Source organism: Setaria viridis, chromosome 5, assembly GCF_005286985.2.
Source record: "Setaria viridis chromosome 5, Setaria_viridis_v4.0, whole genome shotgun sequence".
Lineage (NCBI taxonomy): Eukaryota > Viridiplantae > Streptophyta > Magnoliopsida > Poales > Poaceae > Setaria > Setaria viridis.
Genome location: NC_048267.2, coordinates 166,159 through 185,984, shown reverse-complemented (window position 1 = coordinate 185,984; position 19,826 = coordinate 166,159). Strand labels below are relative to the sequence as shown.

General features: G+C 42.7%; 2 protein-coding genes and 1 non-coding gene across 3 annotated transcripts; 1 reads left to right on the top strand and 2 right to left on the bottom strand.

Annotated features, from left to right (window-relative positions):
• Positions 1-320: 320 nt before the first annotated feature.
• LOC117857846 (uncharacterized) lies at positions 321-4,259 on the bottom strand. The gene is made up of 12 exons (XM_034740729.2): positions 4,085-4,259; positions 3,824-4,004; positions 3,318-3,380; positions 3,111-3,213; positions 2,812-2,916; positions 2,657-2,730; positions 2,439-2,571; positions 2,182-2,254; positions 1,452-1,643; positions 1,062-1,182; positions 752-976; positions 321-674 (listed from the first exon to the last, which is right to left on the bottom strand). The coding sequence occupies exons 1-12, from the start codon at positions 4,156-4,158 to the stop codon at positions 603-605; spliced, it is 1,416 nt and encodes a 471-aa protein (XP_034596620.1). The 5' UTR covers positions 4,159-4,259; the 3' UTR covers positions 321-602.
• A 2,202-nt stretch (positions 4,260-6,461) lies between these two features.
• TRNAI-UAU (transfer RNA isoleucine (anticodon UAU)) lies at positions 6,462-6,535 on the bottom strand. Its single transcript has one exon. It is a non-coding gene; the product is annotated as a tRNA-Ile (tRNA).
• Positions 6,536-12,940: 6,405 nt separating this feature from the next.
• Positions 12,941-15,261, top strand: LOC117855380 (zinc finger protein MAGPIE). Its single transcript, XM_034737723.2, has 3 exons — positions 12,941-13,715; positions 13,806-14,205; positions 14,304-15,261. Exons 1-3 carry the CDS (start codon positions 13,556-13,558, stop codon positions 15,049-15,051), a joined length of 1,308 nt encoding a protein of 435 aa, XP_034593614.1. The 5' UTR covers positions 12,941-13,555; the 3' UTR covers positions 15,052-15,261.
• The last annotated feature ends 4,565 nt before the right edge of the window (positions 15,262-19,826 follow it).

The following is a 19,826-nucleotide window of genomic DNA, read 5'->3' as shown; positions in this document are numbered from 1 at the left end:
TGCTGGGATGCTCTGAATTTCTGTTCCAAAACAAGGCGTGCTCGCTCGTATTCTTGACCGAGATGGGTCGGTAGCATAGGCCATAGAGACACATCCAGGCCATGTGCTCCCCAGCAGGCAACTCCGAAAACAATGCATGGAATCTGGGCAGTAACATGCCACGCTAATATGCTAAGGTGTCAGAGAGGAGATCCAGCCAGCCAGCTACCAGCAGGTGAGGTGCATCATCATCATCATCATCATCAGGTGAGGTGTCAGATGATGATCAGCTCGGCGCTGATTGCGGGCCGGCTACCTCTATTTTTGCTGCTGCCATGCCATGGTACATAAGCCACACCATAGTCTCATAGTCAAAGCTAACCCACACTGCAAGCTGAGCATACATAATGTTGAGCCTGCAAACTAGCAGTCTAGCAGTGCATCTGATCATGGTATGCCCATCAGCTGGCGATAAAACGGACCCAGTCTATCTTCCATATACAAAAACCTGGGTGACTAGTCAACTATCTAATATCTGGTGCCATAAACCGTCTGGCCGTTGCCCACCGAATGGCACCGGAACAGGGTGCTGCTACTTGTGCTTTAGATACTGTGCCCCTCAATCACCGAGCAGAAACGCCACCAGATTTCTTAAATACTGCACCTTGCAGAAGGTACGAAGCCTTGTTTCGGACCTACGTCAAACAACATGCTTGAGCCCAGGCAAAGGAAAAGGGCACGTAAAAAGCTCAAAGCAATCAAATTTCTGTACCTTTGGAGCATAGAATCCCCAGTTTGTGCATGCGATCTGTGTGGAACAGTTGCGCAGATAATTACGCCAGGTATCAACGATCATAGTCTTATCTCTGAATGCGCCACTGGAGAAAAGTAGGTTGTCCATCAATACTAGATACACATAAAGCCTGAAAAAATCACATTCTTTCTCCTTCACGTTGATGGATGTAACAAGCTTCAACATCTTTTCAACATTTCCCACCTATAAACACGGACGCCAAACAGTCACTGCACAGAACCAAAAGGGCACAAGGCAGCACATACCTTTTCAGGATTCTCATGCTTACCTTAAGGCCAAAGTTAATCTTCAGCAGCTGAAGTGCCAGCTGACTCCTTAGGAATTTGCTGCGCTTATTGGTCCCAGTAATGCAGTCGATTATCCTTAAACAATTAAGGTCCATAGTGACCCTGCCATGTTATGAAATTCACTTTAAATAAGCATAAAATAAATCGTAAAGAGAAAACCATGGGAAAAATTTTCAGGCAACATCTGTACTAAAACATCACTGCTTAATACTGTGTATGCAACTTTATCATTCTAAATGTAATATGGAAGGGCATATTGAGCTATAAGTTGCAGATAACTCCTAGTCAGTCTTTCATGCCTACTTTAATTACCCTGGGTTGCAAATGAATATACTTTATAACAGACAACCACACATCTGCAAAAATATTACCTCTGTGCGATTGATTCAGCCACCATCACACAGCTACTTTCCCACTCACTTGTGTTGAAGTATAATACAAGTGAATTCAGGCAGTCTCCCAAAACAACCAGCAGCCCTTCAAGCCCACGGTCCAAAAAGAGGGAAATGACAATAACAAGGAGTTCTTCTGCCTCAGAAGCTGAGAAGATGGGACGCACTTTTCTGTAAATTAAACAAATGGAACAATAAAGTAGAATTAACTAGGTAAGCAAATTCAAACCTTTGTTAACATCATAATATCTTAGGGATCAAATTAACACAGAAATGGAAATGGTTCTTGCAGAGGAAAAGAAATCATTATCACAGATTATGGAACAATAGTAAATACAGCCACGCCATAAATTTGGAATAAAGAAGAATGAAACTAGAAATGTCCACTAGATTGGTACAAATGGGACAATCCTAGCATGTTAAGACGAAAAAAGTAGTTACAGACTCCGTTCCAGGTAAATATTAATATAGCATCATAATGTCAGACAAAAACATCTTTTACCAATACAAGTACCTCACTGGGCATTCTATCGCAGACAGAACTTGGCAACACAAATCACAAAAGAGAGTATACTTGAATTTTATGAGCAAATAATTAAAGACAATCATCTTACCCTGATTTTATATTGGTGTCTACCAATTTAGGTTTTATAACTGAACAGCAAGCAGAAATACTTCATAACAATATCCAGTGTGTTAAAGATTGTACCTGATTTTGCAGCAAGCAGATACAACTCTTACCCATGCAATGATGTTATGAGGCGGACCAACATCAGAGCTATCTGATAATGAATAACCATAAGTTCAATTAGAAATGCGAAAGCTACTGGATAATATTTAACAAATGACCTGAGTATTTTAAGAATCTTCACCATCCTGAGGGTGGCAATTCCAAAAATGGAGTGAATTGCATATAAGTGACAACTACAATTAGTTAAGGAAGAAAAAAAATTGTACGGAACCAACCTGCAGCAGCAGCACTTTCAGAGATTGAAGCTTTAGTGCCAAGAGTCTCAAATAGATACCCATAGCTAAGCATCGCACATTTTAGAACAGAGTAGCTTGGAAAATATCCAAGGTTGACCAGCAGTTTATCATCCTGCAATCAGTAAAAAAAATATTTGCTGAAGGTTCAATGGTAGAGTAGAAGGAGAACACATTTTATGATTATATATTTACATTACCTCGTCTAGGGAAAGAATACTGTCCCAAAAGTCGGTTGCAGAAACTTGTAACTTCTTATTGGATGAATACAACACTGACAGGTGGTAGCATAAGGATGCAGTATAGTAAGGGAACAAATCACCGATCTAAACAGAGTTCAGAAACGAATTCTTACACTTGGTTAGTGTCCACGATGCTATGGAGTCTTCAACAGAACCACCTATGCGAACCAACTTCAGAAGCCATCCATACATCAGCATGCCTTCAAGAAACCCCTCTCCTACAAAAATAATATGAAGAAGATGCTGAAATTAGCAGCAGGTAACAAGGCCAAAACCTGGAACTGCAGTAAATGTTGAACTAATAGATACGTGACCAGTCAGAGGAAAAAAGTTGAGCCAATCCAAACACTATAAATGTATAATAGACTTTAGTTAAAACTCAGAAGAAATGCACATTGGGAACAGAACAAACCTTGTTGGATCTCTAGATCGAAACCTAGATGTTCACTTGCACAGAATGATTGCAACATTTGGCAATTTTCAACTCCCATATCGCTAAGGTTTGAAGGGAGCTTCTGCAAGGATAATTTAGTGGTCAGATTTTTTTTTTCAAAAAAAAAGGGAAACTAATCTTGGGGTCTGAAAGCAAACAAACAGAATAAAGATAGGGTCATTAGACCTGGCAGCCAAAAATTTGTTGACCCCAGGGGGGTACATCATCTCTAGCATCCAACCCTTTGGCCTGCAAACTCAAACACCAAATAATAAGGGAAAAACAAAAGTGGAGGAGGGGATTGGTAATAGTGAAACTAGATGAAGAGGATGTGGGGTGTTTGGATCTTTAGTCCAGACTAAAATTCATATCACATCGAATATTCGGAGGCTAATTAGAAGGACTAAATATGAGCTAATTATAAAACTAATTATACAGACGGAGGCTAATTCGCAAGACGAATCTATTAAGCCTAATTAATCCATCATTAGCACATGTTTACTGTAGCATCACATTGTCAAATCATGGAGTAATTAGGCTTAATAGATTCGTCTCGTGAATTAACCTCCATCTGTGCAATTGGTTTTGTAATTAATCTATGTTTAATACTCCTAATTAGTATCTAAACATTCGATGTGACAGGAATTTTAGGAGGCTCTAAAAACCAAACACCCCCGTGGTCTGACAATTACCTTTTCCTCACAATCCTCAAATATTTTGCAAATCTCATCCTCCCTGACCTCCTTGTCTTCCTCATCTGAAACATATCCCCCCCTGGGGCCATGCTTAGACTTGGCAGCCCTAACTTTGCGCAAATCCTTACCATTTTCAAAGTAATCCAGTAAAAGATCATCCAAGCCGATAACCTTCTTCCTGAATGGAAGTAAAGAGACATGGGTAAATCACAGGAGACCGGGAGGGGAAGGGAAGAAGCAGAGGCCGCGGATCTATACCTCTTGGCGGGGCGCGGGGAGGGGAGGAGGGGATCCTCCTCCTTCTCGAAGTCGAGGGGCTCGTCCATCACCATCGCTTCTCTCTCGGAGGTCGGGGGCGGCGCCGCGCGGAGGTTTGTTTTGCGGCGCCTGCTGCCTGCTCCGCTCTCGTATTGCCCTCCAAAACCGTTCTACGGCCCAGCATCTGGACGATTGGTAGGCCCACGCCCCGCACAATGGAGGTTCGTTTTTCTATTTTCCTCTTCCTCTAATAATCCTTGTGATCGATTTTATTATAATTTGTGAATTTTTGCAGTCAGATTTTTTAAAAATTGGTTTAAAGTTTTTCAGAACCTGGTTCGGCATTTTCTTTTTTTTTCTCTTCTAATCAGTGATTAATAAATAATCGCTATCTACTATGTGCTCTCCAAGCTAAAATTTGCAAGTCTACCGGAAAAGTATGCTCCAACAGAGTTGCTATTCGGATAGCTATCCTATTCGGTTTGCAAATACTCCCCCACACTCTCCAAACTTAGCAAACAAGTATGGCTTGCTAAATGTGAGTCCCGCGCATGGAGTGGAGAGTGCAAAATGAAGAATTTGTTGTACTGCGAAATGAAGAGGCTGTTGAAGTGCACTGAAAGTGTAGATTTTTATAGAGGAACCTGGGATTTGGAAAGAATGTAGAGGAGTCTTTTTATCAATTTGGTTAGAGAGTCAAATGGAGAGCTAAAAATAGATAGTCTATTGGAGTTGCTCAAACATTTTAAATGGCTAAACTTAAAACTGAATTCAACATTTTTTATACAAAATTTACTTCTACATGGAAAAGCCAAAACTAAGGCAAATATTTTATTAGATCATATGTTGCACTATAATTCTAAATAGTGCCTAGTTCAAACATATTTGGAAAGGGACTAACATTTTTTTTAGGAAATGTACGCATGTCGACATAATTTTTTGAAACGAACTAGGTAGGAGAGCTGGTGATTGTATTATAAAATATTACAAAGAAGAATGAGCTCAGACTAGACTAGGTACAACAACAAAACAACTCAAAAACAAAACAAACTCTGTGGACGGTCGGATTGAAATATCGACACAAGCCGTACAATACCGCACCACCACAACCCAGGAGAAAAAGGTGACAAGTAGCTCTCATCGCCAGCGCCGTCGTTCCCGACGAAGTTCCACGCCGAACCAGCCGCAGCCATATAGGACTTGCTGCCGCAGGGCGTTGTAAGTCGTGTAGCTACCACGACTCCTCCATCATGCCTTCGTTGTTCTCAGATCACGCACACGATCGTCGACACATCCTGATTGGTCTGTCATGCCAATCTTGAAGCGTTGAACATCACGGCCAAGATTTGAGTCTGAACACTCTTTTGTAGCAACCCGAAACGCTCCAGTGCTCGCTAGTTGCTACACACGTAATTTACAAAAAGGCGATGGCAGAGCTCGTTTGGCGCTAGTGGAGGAAGGCCTCCTAGGGATAAGAGACATAGGGACATAGGGTGCGTTTGGTAGAGCTCCCATAACTGATTCTTGCAGAATCCAGCAGGAGCTCTGCCAAATAGTTTTTCAGGCAGAAGTGATGCTCGATCTACTGATTATGTTAAATGATTCTCTGAAATAAATTAAGAGGTTGGGAGCAGGAAAAAAATAGTTTCTTCTGATTCTGTGAATTAATTCTCCATCCTGATTTTAAAAGTTTATACTAGAGAATCACTTATCTCAGAGAATCAGCTCCTATAGATAACCAAAATTAGATGGAGGTCTACCAAACAAGCCCTTATATTTCTGTTGGCATGAACAGGTCTCCAATGTCTTTCCTCTATAACATAAAAAACTCGACCTGCAGGTTAAAACAATCTCTAGGTTTTTCTAGAGAAGATCTTCTCGCGCAGGTCGAGAAATCCTATGTAACATACGAATGTTTTTTTTAAAAAAAAGGAACAAGCCTTGAGGGAACTATTAGAGGCAAAATTCTCTTTCATTTCACATTTGTTTTTTTAAAGAAACAAGCTTGGAGGAAACTACGAGAGGCAAATTTTTCTTTCATTTGATTTTTTTTAAAGTAGCAAGCCTTTGGGGGGGAGCTATGATAGGTAAAATGAACATAAAAAGGCACCTATTTGATACAACAAGCCTCGAGGAAGCTATGACAAGTAAAAAAAAAAACAAGGCATTTATTTGATGCGAGAGGTAAAGACACGCAAAACAGCAAAAAAGGAACAAAAAGGACACATCTATTATTTGATACGAGCCTTGAGGAAGCTATGACAAGTAAAAAGAACAAAAAAATTAAGATGAGAGGGGTAAAGACATGTAAAAGGATCATAAACACATCAAAGCGTTGAAGAACATGAGGATAATCTGAGGGGGTGAGAACACAAAATGGTCCCGGCGGGGCTCGAACCCGCGACCTTCGGCTCATAAGACCAACGCTCTAACCAACTGAGCTACGGGACCGTGCCTGTTAATTTTTTTGTTCAAGAAATTTTAAATAAATTCATACTTGCTTTGTTTGCAACAACCATTTGCCTAGGAGTTCTGGGCGCTTTCGAGCCTTCCATGGCTCCCGGAAATTACGTACAAGGCGACAGAAAATGGCCGGGCAGGTGGGGAACGCAAGGAAGAGATATGCAATGGTACGATCGGCAACAGAAATGGCCACGCGGATGCCTCGTCCTAATCATACAAGTGAAGTTTTAGACGACCAAAAATTGATAAAGGGGTGTCCTGACTAAAATTCATATCACATCGAATATTTGAAGACTAATTAGGAGGACTAAACATGAGCTAATTATAAAACTAATTACACAGATGAAGACTAATTCACGAGATGAATCTATTAAGCCTAATTAATCCATCGTTAGCATATGTTTAATAGATTCGTCTCGCAAATTAGTCTCCATCCGTGCAATTGGTTTTGTAATTAGCCTATATTTAATACTCCGAATTAGTATCTAAACATTCGATGTGACATGAACTTTAGGAGGTGCTAAAGAAACAAACATCCCAAAAACTGGCAATCTGAAAAACTAGATGACACGGTTTCTAAAACCAAGACATGCAGGGAGAGTTGTGGGTTGACATGTGATTTGTAATATTTTATACTCATAATTGGATGGAACTTTTTTACCAATAAATATAAAAGACCACAGAGTGAGATTATTATCTAATTCAATCAAAAGCTAATACTATGGGGGCGTTTGGATCTTTAGTCCCGACTAAAATTCATGTCACATCGAATATTTGGAGGCTAATTAGGAGGACTAAATATGAGCTAATTATAAAACTAATTACACAGATGGAGGCTAATTCCCGAGATGAATCTATTAAGCCTAATTAATCCATCATTAGCACATATTTACTGTAGCACCACATTGTCAAATCATGGACTAATTAGGCTTAATAGATTCATCTCGCAAATTAGTCTCCATATGTGCAATTAGTTTTGTAATTAGTCTATATTTAATACTCCTAATTAGTATCTAAACATTTGATGTGACAGGAATCTTAGAAGGTGCTAAAGAAACAAACGGGGCCTATATCCTTTTTATCTTTACTTATCACCTGAGGGTTTATTTGGCCAGCCCCGGCTCCTCTGCATGGATATTGTAGTAGTACGGTGTCGCTGTAGCTTGTAACTATTTTCTTTTTTATGGCCAAAATGAACTAGGGAAAGTTGGGAGCCGTTGCACCGGTTCCGGTGCTTAGGATGCTACAGTATTTAATTTTTTTTAACACATGAGTATTTCATTGATAAAGAAGGGATGTTACATCTGGCTAACGGAAAGAAAATGAAAGAAAGGTAAAAAACAGGAAAGAAAAAACTGAGCCGCTAAACATGCGCAATAAGGCCCGCTAGACTTGTCGCTCCCGCTTGTATCCAAAGGTTGGCCGAGGACTTGATTTTGGTTATCATCGATGGTGCCGAAGAATCTTGGTGATGGAATACTCTGGAGTTTCTCTCTATCCATATTTCCAACATTATAAGGAGCGTTAGGCTTCTAGTCGCTTTTCGTGGGATTTCAGTTATTGACGTGATATTGGTCCACCACTCCAAGATCGTTGTGCTGTGTTGCCATTATTCCGGGTCCAGTCTTTGTTGTGTTAGCCACAGGGCCACATTCTTCCAAATTCGTTTCGTGTATCTGCATTTGGTGATAAGATGGTGTGCAGTTTCCATCGTGCATCGGCATAAAGTGCAAGTTGGAGTGTGGTCCCATTTGCGTCTTGCCAATCTATTTGAAGTCCAGACCCTGTTTTGAAGGATTAGTCAGGCGAAAACTTTGCACTTTGATGGGGGCCAAGCTTGCCATACTGTTGCGAGGTTAGTCGTCTTTGTGCATCCTAGGAGTTGTACCTTGTATGTTGAAGTAGTGGTGTATTGGCCGCTTTGCGTGAATTTCCAAGTAATTCTATCTTCCTTGCGTGAATTTCCAAGTAATTCTATCTTCCTGATTCGGTAATAGTTCATATTGCTGTATCAGGCTCCATAGTGTTATGAATTCGCTCAAGTGAGTTGTTGTAAAGCTTGTTGTGTGATCAAGGTCTCTGATCCACTTGTTATTTTGAAGCGCCGCACGCACCGTCCTTTTCTTCTTCTTTGTTTTTGTGTATAGTTATGAGACGATGTCTTTTTGTCTGCATCCTTGGATCCACGCAATAGGGCGTTTGGATTGAGTCCTAGCCTATCTGCCTGTTTGGTTTGAGCAATGGCATCGTTCCATCCATCGTTGCTCTGCTTTGTCCAGCGTTGAGGTCCAGTCAGATTTCCAGAACCAACTCGCTCGGCATGAGTCCGTCCGTCAAAACAAACGCGCTATAAAAAGGGCCCTGAAATTCCCAAGGTAGTATATGATTCCATTTCATGATATATACTTTTTTATGCCATGCATCTATATTATTTTTAGTAAACCATTGCTGCTGGAATTTCTTCCAAGAGTGAAGCAAAGATGGCCTGGAAATTTATAGAGAACTAGCAAAAAATAAACACTATCCAGCAGGCTAGGGCTCTGTTTTCTTTACGCATTCTGCATACAATCCGCAAGAGCCTACGAGGTTCCTCCTTTGACATAAGCAGAGGGAGTAGTTTCATCCAACGATGGAGGAATAGCACTGCCCCTTCTACAATGCATTAGAACAAGTTTATGATATGAATGAATACTATCTGTTGAACCACGGTTTTGGAGATTCTGTGTGTTGTTTCCTAGCAAACAGAGTCTACAAAGAAGTATTTTACATTGAAACAAAGAATAGCCGGATGTATCAGATGATATATAGAGGCAGGGGCCTCTTTCATTTTTTAATAAAATAGACTTTCCTCTTGGTAGAAAAAGGACCTTCCTATCGCTGCTCCTCCATCGACATTGGTTTCCCACATGAAGCGTTGGTTTGGCTTCCCTCTTATTGCATTGGCAGTCTCTCTAAAACAACTGGTGAGATGAGTCTTCTCCTCAAACCCCAAGCTTGAAACCTAATGGTCGTCACGCGCTAGGGTTTTGGATATGGGAGATTGGTTGGGTAAGGAAGGAAGAGTGAGCCATGGCCGTTTGTATGCACCCCGGCCAACACGAATCGTAAAGCTGCTAGAAGCAATATATAAAATTGATTTCCGGCCCAGCAACGTGTACATATTCTGAAACTACTGACATGTAATAATCTTTCTTTACCAAAGTAGAGGATTTGTTATTATTATTATAAATCCTCCAGTCCACACCCACACGTTGTGCCTCTCTAATGCAATCTCTACTAAGGTCCGAGGTGAATTAGCTCTGCACGACCGAGTCTAATTAGTCCATGATTATCCCATGTGATGCTACAGTAAACATTACTAATTATAATTAATTAGGCTTAATAGATTCATCTCGCAAATTAGCTCTTATTTATGCAATTAGTTTTATAATTAGTTCACGTTTAGTCATTCTAATTGGTATCCAAACATCCGATATGACCTAAACTAAAAATTAGTCCATGGATCCAACATTGCTCGATAGCTAAATTAGGATATGCTATTTTGGTCATATTGGAAAACTACATATATCCCATCTACATGGCAAGCGAGGTTTTGTTTTTGTTTTTGTTTTTGGTACATCTCCTAATATATAGTGCAACATACACCCTCTTAATATTGAAATTAAATTGCTCCTAATTTGATACTGTCAGGCAGATGGAAATGGTTTTCGAAACCTAGCTGCTAGCTAGCTAGAGAAAACAGGCCCCTGGTCCATGGAGTGGCCAAGGTCAATCCAAGCAAGCAAAAGCAAACATACCCATGGTGACAAGGCTTCTCTTTTTCCCAAACCTCCATGTTAGTTTTCTTTTCCCAAAGTATCTGATCACTTGCTTCTCCCATGCATGCTGCTGGTAGAGCAGAGAGAGAGAGAGAGAGACAGAGAGAGAGAGAGAGAGTAAAGCGAAATATTTTTGTGTTGTGTGGATCGATCGGCCTTTGGAAAGGAATCTTGTGTCCGTCGCGTCCGTTCCTTTAGAAACAAAAGGCGCTGTGCTGTAGGCGCTGCCTAGGGCTTGCAAATGTGGAGAATATCCTAGGGCTTGCTAGAGTTCATACGCTAGAGTCCAAGGGATTAGCGCTAAACAAAGGCCAAAAGGCATAAAGGCTCATTATCACGCACTATATGCATGTGATTTTAGATGAGAATCACAATGCAATAATCTTCTGGGTAGGGCTGACTAAAGTCGTCAGCTCGCAAGCAGACGCCTTCCCACACTTCCAAATATTCACCTGCCATCGTCTGACTTGCTTGCGATTTGATCGATCCATCAGCTAGCTGATGCTGATCTGCAGATTCCCGGCCGGCTGGCTCAGACCTCAGGCTGGTCGATCGATGATGCATGCGAGAGGAGATCTCACTTCACGTTGGATTTCGCACCAACAAACTAACACTGCACGTTGCCACTGACATGACACATGTTCCCGTCACTCACTTGCCATGATATACAGTACAGTATTTTCCACGGTGCCTTTTCTTTTTTATCTTCTACAGTACGTTAAATCGACGTAACCATAGACAAGGAGGAAGTAAATACTGACAATTTTATTTGTTGGAGCACTGTAGTATAAAGTAATTACATAGCTGCAAGCAAAACTGCACCATGCATACATGATCATTTGACCCTGCTACTGCTAGCTAGCTTGAATAATGTACAATTAAAAATGAGGAGAAGGAAGCTATGTAGCTTCCGTCAAGGTCGGACAATCAAGATACGACAATAAGCATGCATGCATCAATATTAATGTTTCAAATTATAGTTGATTTTAGCTTTGTAGTTCTAGATATAGTGTATGTCTAGGCTAAAAAAGGGAGGATGTATGTATGTATGTATGTATGACTACTATACGGGTATATATATCTTAAACCAGCTCCCCGACATATGCCCTGCTTCTTTATTTGAACAATCCTTGGAAATTACTCAAATGGATAAAAGAATCTCTGACTAAGTGAGAATCGATGCTTGGAGACAAAATTAAATCATGATCAAACGAACGTCTAAGCACGCATGCATGCATGTGACTCAGGTAGCTAAGCTTAGCTGACAGTGACAACCCTGATGAACTGAAGCTAAGCGGCAGTGCGTGCTGTCGGTCGATCCGACGATCCAGCAGGTATTGTACGTACGTAAATGACGCATGCAGTTTTGTACGTACCGTCGTGCGTGCAGTGCATGTAACTGGTTGTTTTAACATTTTTAGATTCATAACTTTTACTATATATCTAAACATAATATATATGGGTACATAACAAAAACTTTGAATCTAAAAGTGCAAAATGAACTATAATTTGAAATTTGAAATGGAGGGAGTAGCTAGCTTATTATCTGATCTGGTGGGCGACCAGGACCACGGTAGATGACCATGTAGCTAGATAGTGAAAAGAAAAGAAATGCAGAGTATATATATTACTTGTGCACTATTTCTAGGATTATGAAATCTAATGGAACTAGTATCGGGGTTTGAGAGTTTCATTTCATCTTGTAATATCTAATTACATGTCCGGCAATTAATGGCATAGGTGGACTGTGAAATCTTGAAATAAAATCGTCAACTTAAATATTTTTCGATGACATGGAATTTATCTACCGCTGGAAATAGACTAAAACCAGTATGTGTTCACCAAAAGTAGCTCTAGCTAGGTAGCTAGTTGCATTTAATGGAACAAGCAAGCAAGCTCCAAGGACACTATTTTTTAAAAATGAAAGGACAGTAGCTAGGGCATGCAGATATCCATGCAATTGCTGTCGTTTCCGGCGTCGCCTATCGACATGGCCGCTTCTTCGTTCGATTCTCGTCAACATGCATGCACAGATCCATCGATTTGCATTTGCATCGATCTCCATCAAGACGCATGCATGCATGCACACGTGCCCCGCCGCCGCCCGCCACCTTTATTTGCCTGCATTGCATTAGCAATATATATATATTATTGGCCTCATCGTCCATAGCTAATATACATATTATTATTGCATGCACTCCATCTAGCTAGAGCAGGAGCAGGCGCAGGGGGCATCCAAGGCGGGCGATCGATCCATGCATCCACCAAGCTAGTACTAGTCTACATGCATGCACACTTTAATTCGGCTACATTTTGACTTGTGCCCCTGACCTAGTGCGTTTATGATCTATAATCTAGCTACGTACGTATTATATATAAATAATAATTTCCAGTCACTAATCAACCTACATATAATTAATTTTATCTTAGTATATGTTTGGCAAGGATCAACAGACCAGGAAAACGTAGCATATATAAATGCAACCTCTTGCAGCAGCAGCAACAAGAGAGGGTTACTAGCTGATCTGCAGATATGTAGTAGGTCAGACTAGCTAGGGACACCAGACCAGACCGGCCATATGCACCGCAAAACTGCAAAGGAGATTATATTTGAGCGTACGTACGTGGGGGATGAGAGAGATTGAGAGGAGATAGGCATGCAGGAGGCATCACATTATGGGCTAATGATGCCAATTGCAAAGGCACCAAGCCACAGCTTTTTCCCTTTCCCCATCTTTCTCCTCATCATATGTGTCATCATGGATTCCATTGCATTGCATTCTCTCTCTCTCTCTCTGCACAAGCACCACCACCTAAACGCTACACCTTTCAACTTTCGCCTTTTTACCTCTCCATTTTTTTATTCACTTCTCTCTCCTCTGTCTCTTCCCCCTCTCAGCTACTAGCAGTATCAGAGTTGCCTCTCCATGTCTATTTATCCTCTTGCAGCTGCCTTGTTGCTGGCGGTACCTAATTAGCCCTCTTGCATTGGCTTGCTTGAGTAATGACCCACACCTAGTTAAGAAGAAAAGTTACCCTTTATTTTGTCCCCCAAGCAGTTAAACAAGAGAGAGAGGTAGCAAATTAGTTCGTTGATGTCTTTTTGTTGTTAGAGACGAAAGACACACGAGATCGATCGATATATCATACAAGTCTATCTAGTTGTTGAGTTCGTTCCAAGGTGAGATACATGCTGGAAAAGCCACCCACAATGGCAAGTGAAGCAACGGCAGCCATCATCTCCAACCCCTTGATGGCTCCTCTTCCTCTGTCTCATCAACAAGCAGAGCAGCAGCAGCAGCCTCTCCCTCCTCCGGCCAAGAAGAAGCGCAGCCTCCCGGGCACACCAGGCAAGTCGTCTTGATTCTTCTTGCATGCTGCTCTCCATCGTCCATGTATGATACGATATAGACTGATGACATGAAGAATCCTGCATGCAGACCCTGATGCGGAGGTGATCGCTCTGTCGCCGCGGACGCTGATGGCGACGAACCGGTTCGTGTGCGAGATCTGCGGCAAGGGCTTCCAGCGCGACCAGAACCTGCAGCTGCACCGGCGGGGCCACAACCTGCCATGGAAGCTCCGGCAGCGCAGCGGCAAGGAGCCCCCCCGGAAGCGCGTGTACGTGTGCCCGGAGACCAGCTGCGTCCACCACAACCCGTCGCGCGCCCTCGGCGACCTCACCGGAATCAAGAAGCACTTCTGCCGGAAGCACGGCGAGAAGAAGTGGAAGTGCGACAAGTGCTCAAAGAAGTACGCCGTGCAGTCGGACTGGAAGGCGCACGCCAAGACATGCGGAACACGAGAGTACAGATGCGACTGCGGAACCCTCTTCTCCAGGTACCCCTGGATTCCAATCCATCTCCGATTCAGATTCTCCATGGCCGCCGCCCAATTGCAATAATACTGATGACTGACCTAGCTCTTCTCCGATCCAGGCGCGATAGCTTCATCACCCACCGCGCCTTCTGCGACGCGCTGGCCGAGGAGACGGCCAGGCTCAACGCCGCCGCCGCGCCCAGCAGCTACCACTTCGCCGCGGGCTCGCCGCCGGGGCTGGCCGCCGTGCGACCCAACATGGTGCTCCCCGCGCCGCCACACCTCAAGCTGTGGGGCGGCAGCGATACTGCTACGCTGCCATCCATGGGCATTATTGGTGGCGTCCTAGCCGGTGCCGGCGCTCCGCCGCCAGTGGTGCCCCCGCAGCTGTACGCGGAGCTCCTCCCCGTCCCCGGTGCACCGTCGTCGCAGCAGCTGGACGCGGCGCAGCTCGGCTGGCTGTACGGCGGGAGCACCGGCAAGCAGCTCTCCTCGTCAAACGCCAGCGACCTGACGACGACGGAGGCGCCGTCCGTGTTCAGCGGGCAGCACCACGGGAATGCCAAGCCCGCGCCGCCCACCGACATGTCGGCCACGGCGCTGCTGCAGAAGGCGGCGCAGATGGGTGCCGTGCAGGCGTCCGGCAATGCCATGTCCGCCGCCGAGGACGTGTTTCGCGCAAGCAGCCAACTGCAGCACGCTGCCAACCTCACCGGCGGGAACGTGGCCTACGACATCCTGTCGGCGGCCGGCCTCAATAAGGACGCCGCCGTGCACGTGGGGAGGGAGGAGACGAGGGATTTCTTAGGCGTTGGCGTGCAAGCGCTGTGCTCCTCGTCGCTGCCGCTGCATGGCTGGATTGCTTGATCGATCGATCGATTTCCAGGCAATGCCGCAATCACGTAGCCGGGCGGCCACTGGCAGATCGATGAGCTTAGTGACTAGCAGTTTATTACTTATTGCATTTACCATTTCTTGTCTTGGTATGTTATATGTTTACTTTTGAGATTTGCACCGGGGAAACTTAATTTCTTGGGACAATGCAAGACGATGCATAGATTTTGCTATGCACATAAATATAGAGTTATGTCTAGATACATAGTAAAATCTATATATGTATCTAAAAGAGTCAAAACGACCTACACGAGGGAGTAGTAATCAACGAACCACGCGCGCATGAATTGGATGCAACTGAAGAATGATACATGTGGTGTGCCAATGCAATGTGGACCATACAAGGAGATCCGAGGGGAGGCAATCTCTATATGCAATGCAATGGCAAGCAAAAAGTAGGCAAGAAATTAAAGACATATCCATGCATGCATATTCTTAACACCAATAGTGCAGCATTATTCATCAAAGACTAGCCCCCTGCCCCCCTTATTAGCTTAGTATAATTAATTTAACCTACTAGTACTATATAATAAAGCATCATGGGAAGAGGCCCGGCACTTTACTACTCTATTATTGTCCAAACCAGTGCAATATTGTATTTACCTTTTCAGTCCGGCCTTGAGCACGCAGATGTGCATTTCGATGCCCAATAATTAAGAAAAATGAAGGACCTGTCTTGCTGTGTGCTTGGCCAAATGTCAAATGGTCTAAGGTTCAAGTAATTAATCTAAAGGGGAGGTGCAACAAGTAAGACAATGGGGTGCCCACTAACTTGCCAACATCAACATATGGGAGGCCGGCAGTGGTTTTGATTGGCCTCTCCCCCATATTTGCTGATGCAAATCCACACATCCATCTCAATTGCTGCCTAGTGCTACTTAACTTAATTGCGTGCTCAGTGCATTTTGGTTATAATGGAAAGGTGCGTGTTGAAACAAGATCCTGTCTAGAGATATTTCGATTAATTTTTTTTAGGAGTGCATGCTGTTGGAAAAGCAGAATCAGCTGCTTACTCTCTTTGATCCTTCTAGCTAGCTAACAGATTACTGATCCTTATAGTACTACATACAAAATTGGGCATCAATCAATTGAATTAACAAGCTGTCACACCCAGTTTTAAAACAAAACCAAGTGCTACCTATATGTATGCCAGGATCTAGTTTCATACATATAGTGACATCATCAGTGAATAACAGTAACAATATCACGTAAAAAGATATAAAGAGTCTAAATAACAGTAACAATATCACATAAAAAGATATAAAGAGTCTATCAGAGATATACGTTTAATCCTGGAAACGAAGGCTCCAAACTTCACAGGCATACAACTGGGGGTTGCGTACGCCTAGAACTAAGCATCATCTTCACAACAACTTCATAGCATCTTCTTCTTTTGAGCAACGTTGGTTATAGCAAGGATGAGGACATGTCTTACTCAGCAAGTGTGGGAAAATATGAATGCAAGGCTTAAACAAGGAAAGGCTTACTGGTTTATTGCGATAAGCAATTTTAGTCGATCTATTTTATTAGCACCTGATTACTAAGGTATAAGTATATACCAACCCACATTAATAGAAATATAGGCCATAAGCATATGGTAGAAGCATAAATCATGATTTAAGTCCATTTTCAAGTTCATTAATCATGTGAGGGTCCAGGCCGCTCTTGACCGTGAGCACGGCTGATATATCAGTTTTACACTTTGCAGAGGTTGTACATCTTTACCCATAAATCGCATAAAAGTTCAGAAGAACTTTAGACCTAACCATGTTGTGCTGATCTGACACTCATCACACTACCGAGGTGTGACTACATAGGGACGCTACGAGGCCTTTACAAAGATTCCCTAATAAATGGTAACCCGCTAAGGTTTCGGTGTCTAGCATGCATAAACCTCCGTAATGGGCATAGTATCTTAGCAAAGCCCACTTTCTAAGAGGAACGGGCTATACAATGACTCAGTCTCCCCTCTTGCCCTTTTGGTAAGATTACTCCAAACTAGAGTCTCTCATTAATTAGTCATCTCTAATTAATTAGTCAAGATCAGAGTCATATAGTCCTTATGGTTGCACTATTTTTCTGGGTGGTTCTCCATATTCCAATTAAGCATGGTGATCTTGTATTAATGAAAGGTATAGTATAAATAAAACAAGTTTAATCATTGAGTTCATTAAAACCACCATAACCCAGGTATAGGAGCTAAGCATAGCTACCCACTCAGGTTGACAAGGAATGATCATAAAACTAGGCAAATCTTAATAGCACCCATCAAATTAAATGCAAGCATATGCAATGGTGATTAAATAAGGTTATTGGGACAAAAGCACAAAGACACACTTGCCTTTCTCCAAAGAATAGCTGCTCAGATTATCTTTAGTTCTTGCTCTCTTGAAACTCTTACTCTTCAAAGCTTTCGAACGACGTTCCTTCTACTCGCGACAATCATCCAAAACAAACATCCATAGCACGCATATACAAGCAAACAAATTAAATAAATTAAAAACAGTACACCAATCATCATAAACATTATTAAAAAGTGGTACAAAACTAATCTACACGTCTAACGAACACGTGAGTGAAAGAATTACTCAAAACGGAGTTAAAACGCGAAAGATACGGATTAAACAAGATGCTAGGGCTTAACTGAGAGAAAACAAAGTTTCCAGGGGCCTATATGCGAGAACCAAGGGCTTAAACGTGTTAAAAACCTTAAACTGTGGATATCGGGATTATCGGTTTAGTCGGGGGCCAAACTACAAAATGGTGTTTATCTTCTTCCTCCAGCCGATCTGCCCGTGCGGTCAACTCCAAGCGACCGGGGCAGGCTCGCCGACGGCGGCCGGGCCAGGGAGCGACGCTAGGAGCCGGCGGCAGAGCACAGGGTTGCGGCGGTGCATAGGACGACGGCAGCGGTAGCCTGGCGTGCGGAGCCTGAGGCGGCGTGGGCGCGAGCAGCTGCATGCGGCGCGTGTGGTGCAGCACAGGCGAGCGGCTCAGGAGGTGAGGCAGTTGCGCGTGCGAGGCGTGCGGCGTTAGGCGACGGGTCGGCCGCGGAGCGAGGGAAGCGGGGCTCGGGGCGCGGGGAGGCGCAGAGACCCATGAGCATACCTCGGCCATAACGGAGAGAGGAGAAGGAGGGAATCGCCGGGAACAGAGCTCAAACTTGCTCTTGAACGGCAAAACGGAACAAGAACGACGAAATCAACCTTCGACCAATGACTTGTGGTTTCGTCAGATTAGCTCACTGAAGTTTCGCTGGAGTCGGATTTGCTCGCCGGAGTTTCGATGTAAAACTCACCGGAGTTTAACACATGATGTTCAGTGTCGAATCGCGGGAGAATCGCGGGAGTTAGAGTTGTTGAAATGAGGTGGGGGTTTTGCCGCGTTCGAAAAAGGTCGTCAAGTAGATCATCGGAAAGTATTTATAAGCTAGTTTGGAGTCCGATTTTATTTTTCTCCTTTTTCTAATTTTAGAAATTAATTTTGAATTCGAAAACAATTCCAGAAAACACTGAAATCGTAATTAAATCACGAAAAATACTCCGAACACTCTGAAAAATTTAGGAAAATTCCTGGAGATGACTTGGGAAACAAGGAACCCAAATAAAATACTTGGAGCTCCTGAAAAGACTTGTAGAACCATCCAAAAATTGGATTAAGCTCTAGAAAAAATGATAATGAATTCCAGAAAATTCTGGAAAATTCTCAGAGGAACCTAATCTGAATGTATTTTTGAAATTTTTGCACTTATGAAACACCAAAATGCACATCAATGCAACACACAAAGAACAACTTTATTTAATTCAGAAAACAACCAATTGCTTTTCATATACTAAATTACCTGTCAAGAGAATAAATGGTTGGGAAATTTTTTTAAAATATGAGAAAATTATTGTTTAATTGTTCTTTCTAATCACATCCTGGAATCCAAAAATTTCAGGATGTGACACAAGCTAAGTGAACTTATTAACAGTTATGGTAATTCTGATTTACATGTTAACAGCTGTTGCAAGTTAACTTCTTGGGTAAAAATTTGCAAGGATCTCCGTAGTTGGTCGATATCAACTTTACATACATAAGCACCGACGACTGCACTTTTCTTGAAAAAGAGACAACAGCTCGCTAGAATTGGTAATAGTCCATCGACAGGGTTTAGGCACTGCGACCTGGCACTAATCATTCATCTTTCCCAGTAGTTTTTTCTACAAGTGGCCAACCGTACTAAGTACCCATTAGCACTTTTAGTTAATAAGCTAGCAACAACTTTGTTAGTATGATTTGTAGCATCCTCAGCAGCGTGGCAAATTGTCAATAACATAATCCCCACAAACGCGTTACCCACGGTTTTATATGTAGCTAACAAAATGTATATACTAGCTAGAAACTATTGGACACCTTAAGAAAACTGTAAGAAAAAAGTTACATTTTCAAATTATCATAAAAATAAGTACATTAGTATCGTCTAATAATTAATAAGCGGTCTTATGTACTGTTACATAAATCCTTTATATGAAAATTAAAATTTGCCAGGCCATATGAAACTACTAGACTTTTTAGGTTGTGTTTGTTTGAGCTTTTACTTTCTGAAAGCTGGTTTTAGACTTCTCGTCCTGGAATGCTAGCTTTCCAAAAGCTGAGGTCCATTTGGCAACCCAGCTTTCTAAAAGCGGAGGGGGGACGAGGAGGGTGAGCAGGGCCCTTTGTCGACGCCGTCTGCTCCGAGGACGCCGGCGCCGCGTCACCTCCAT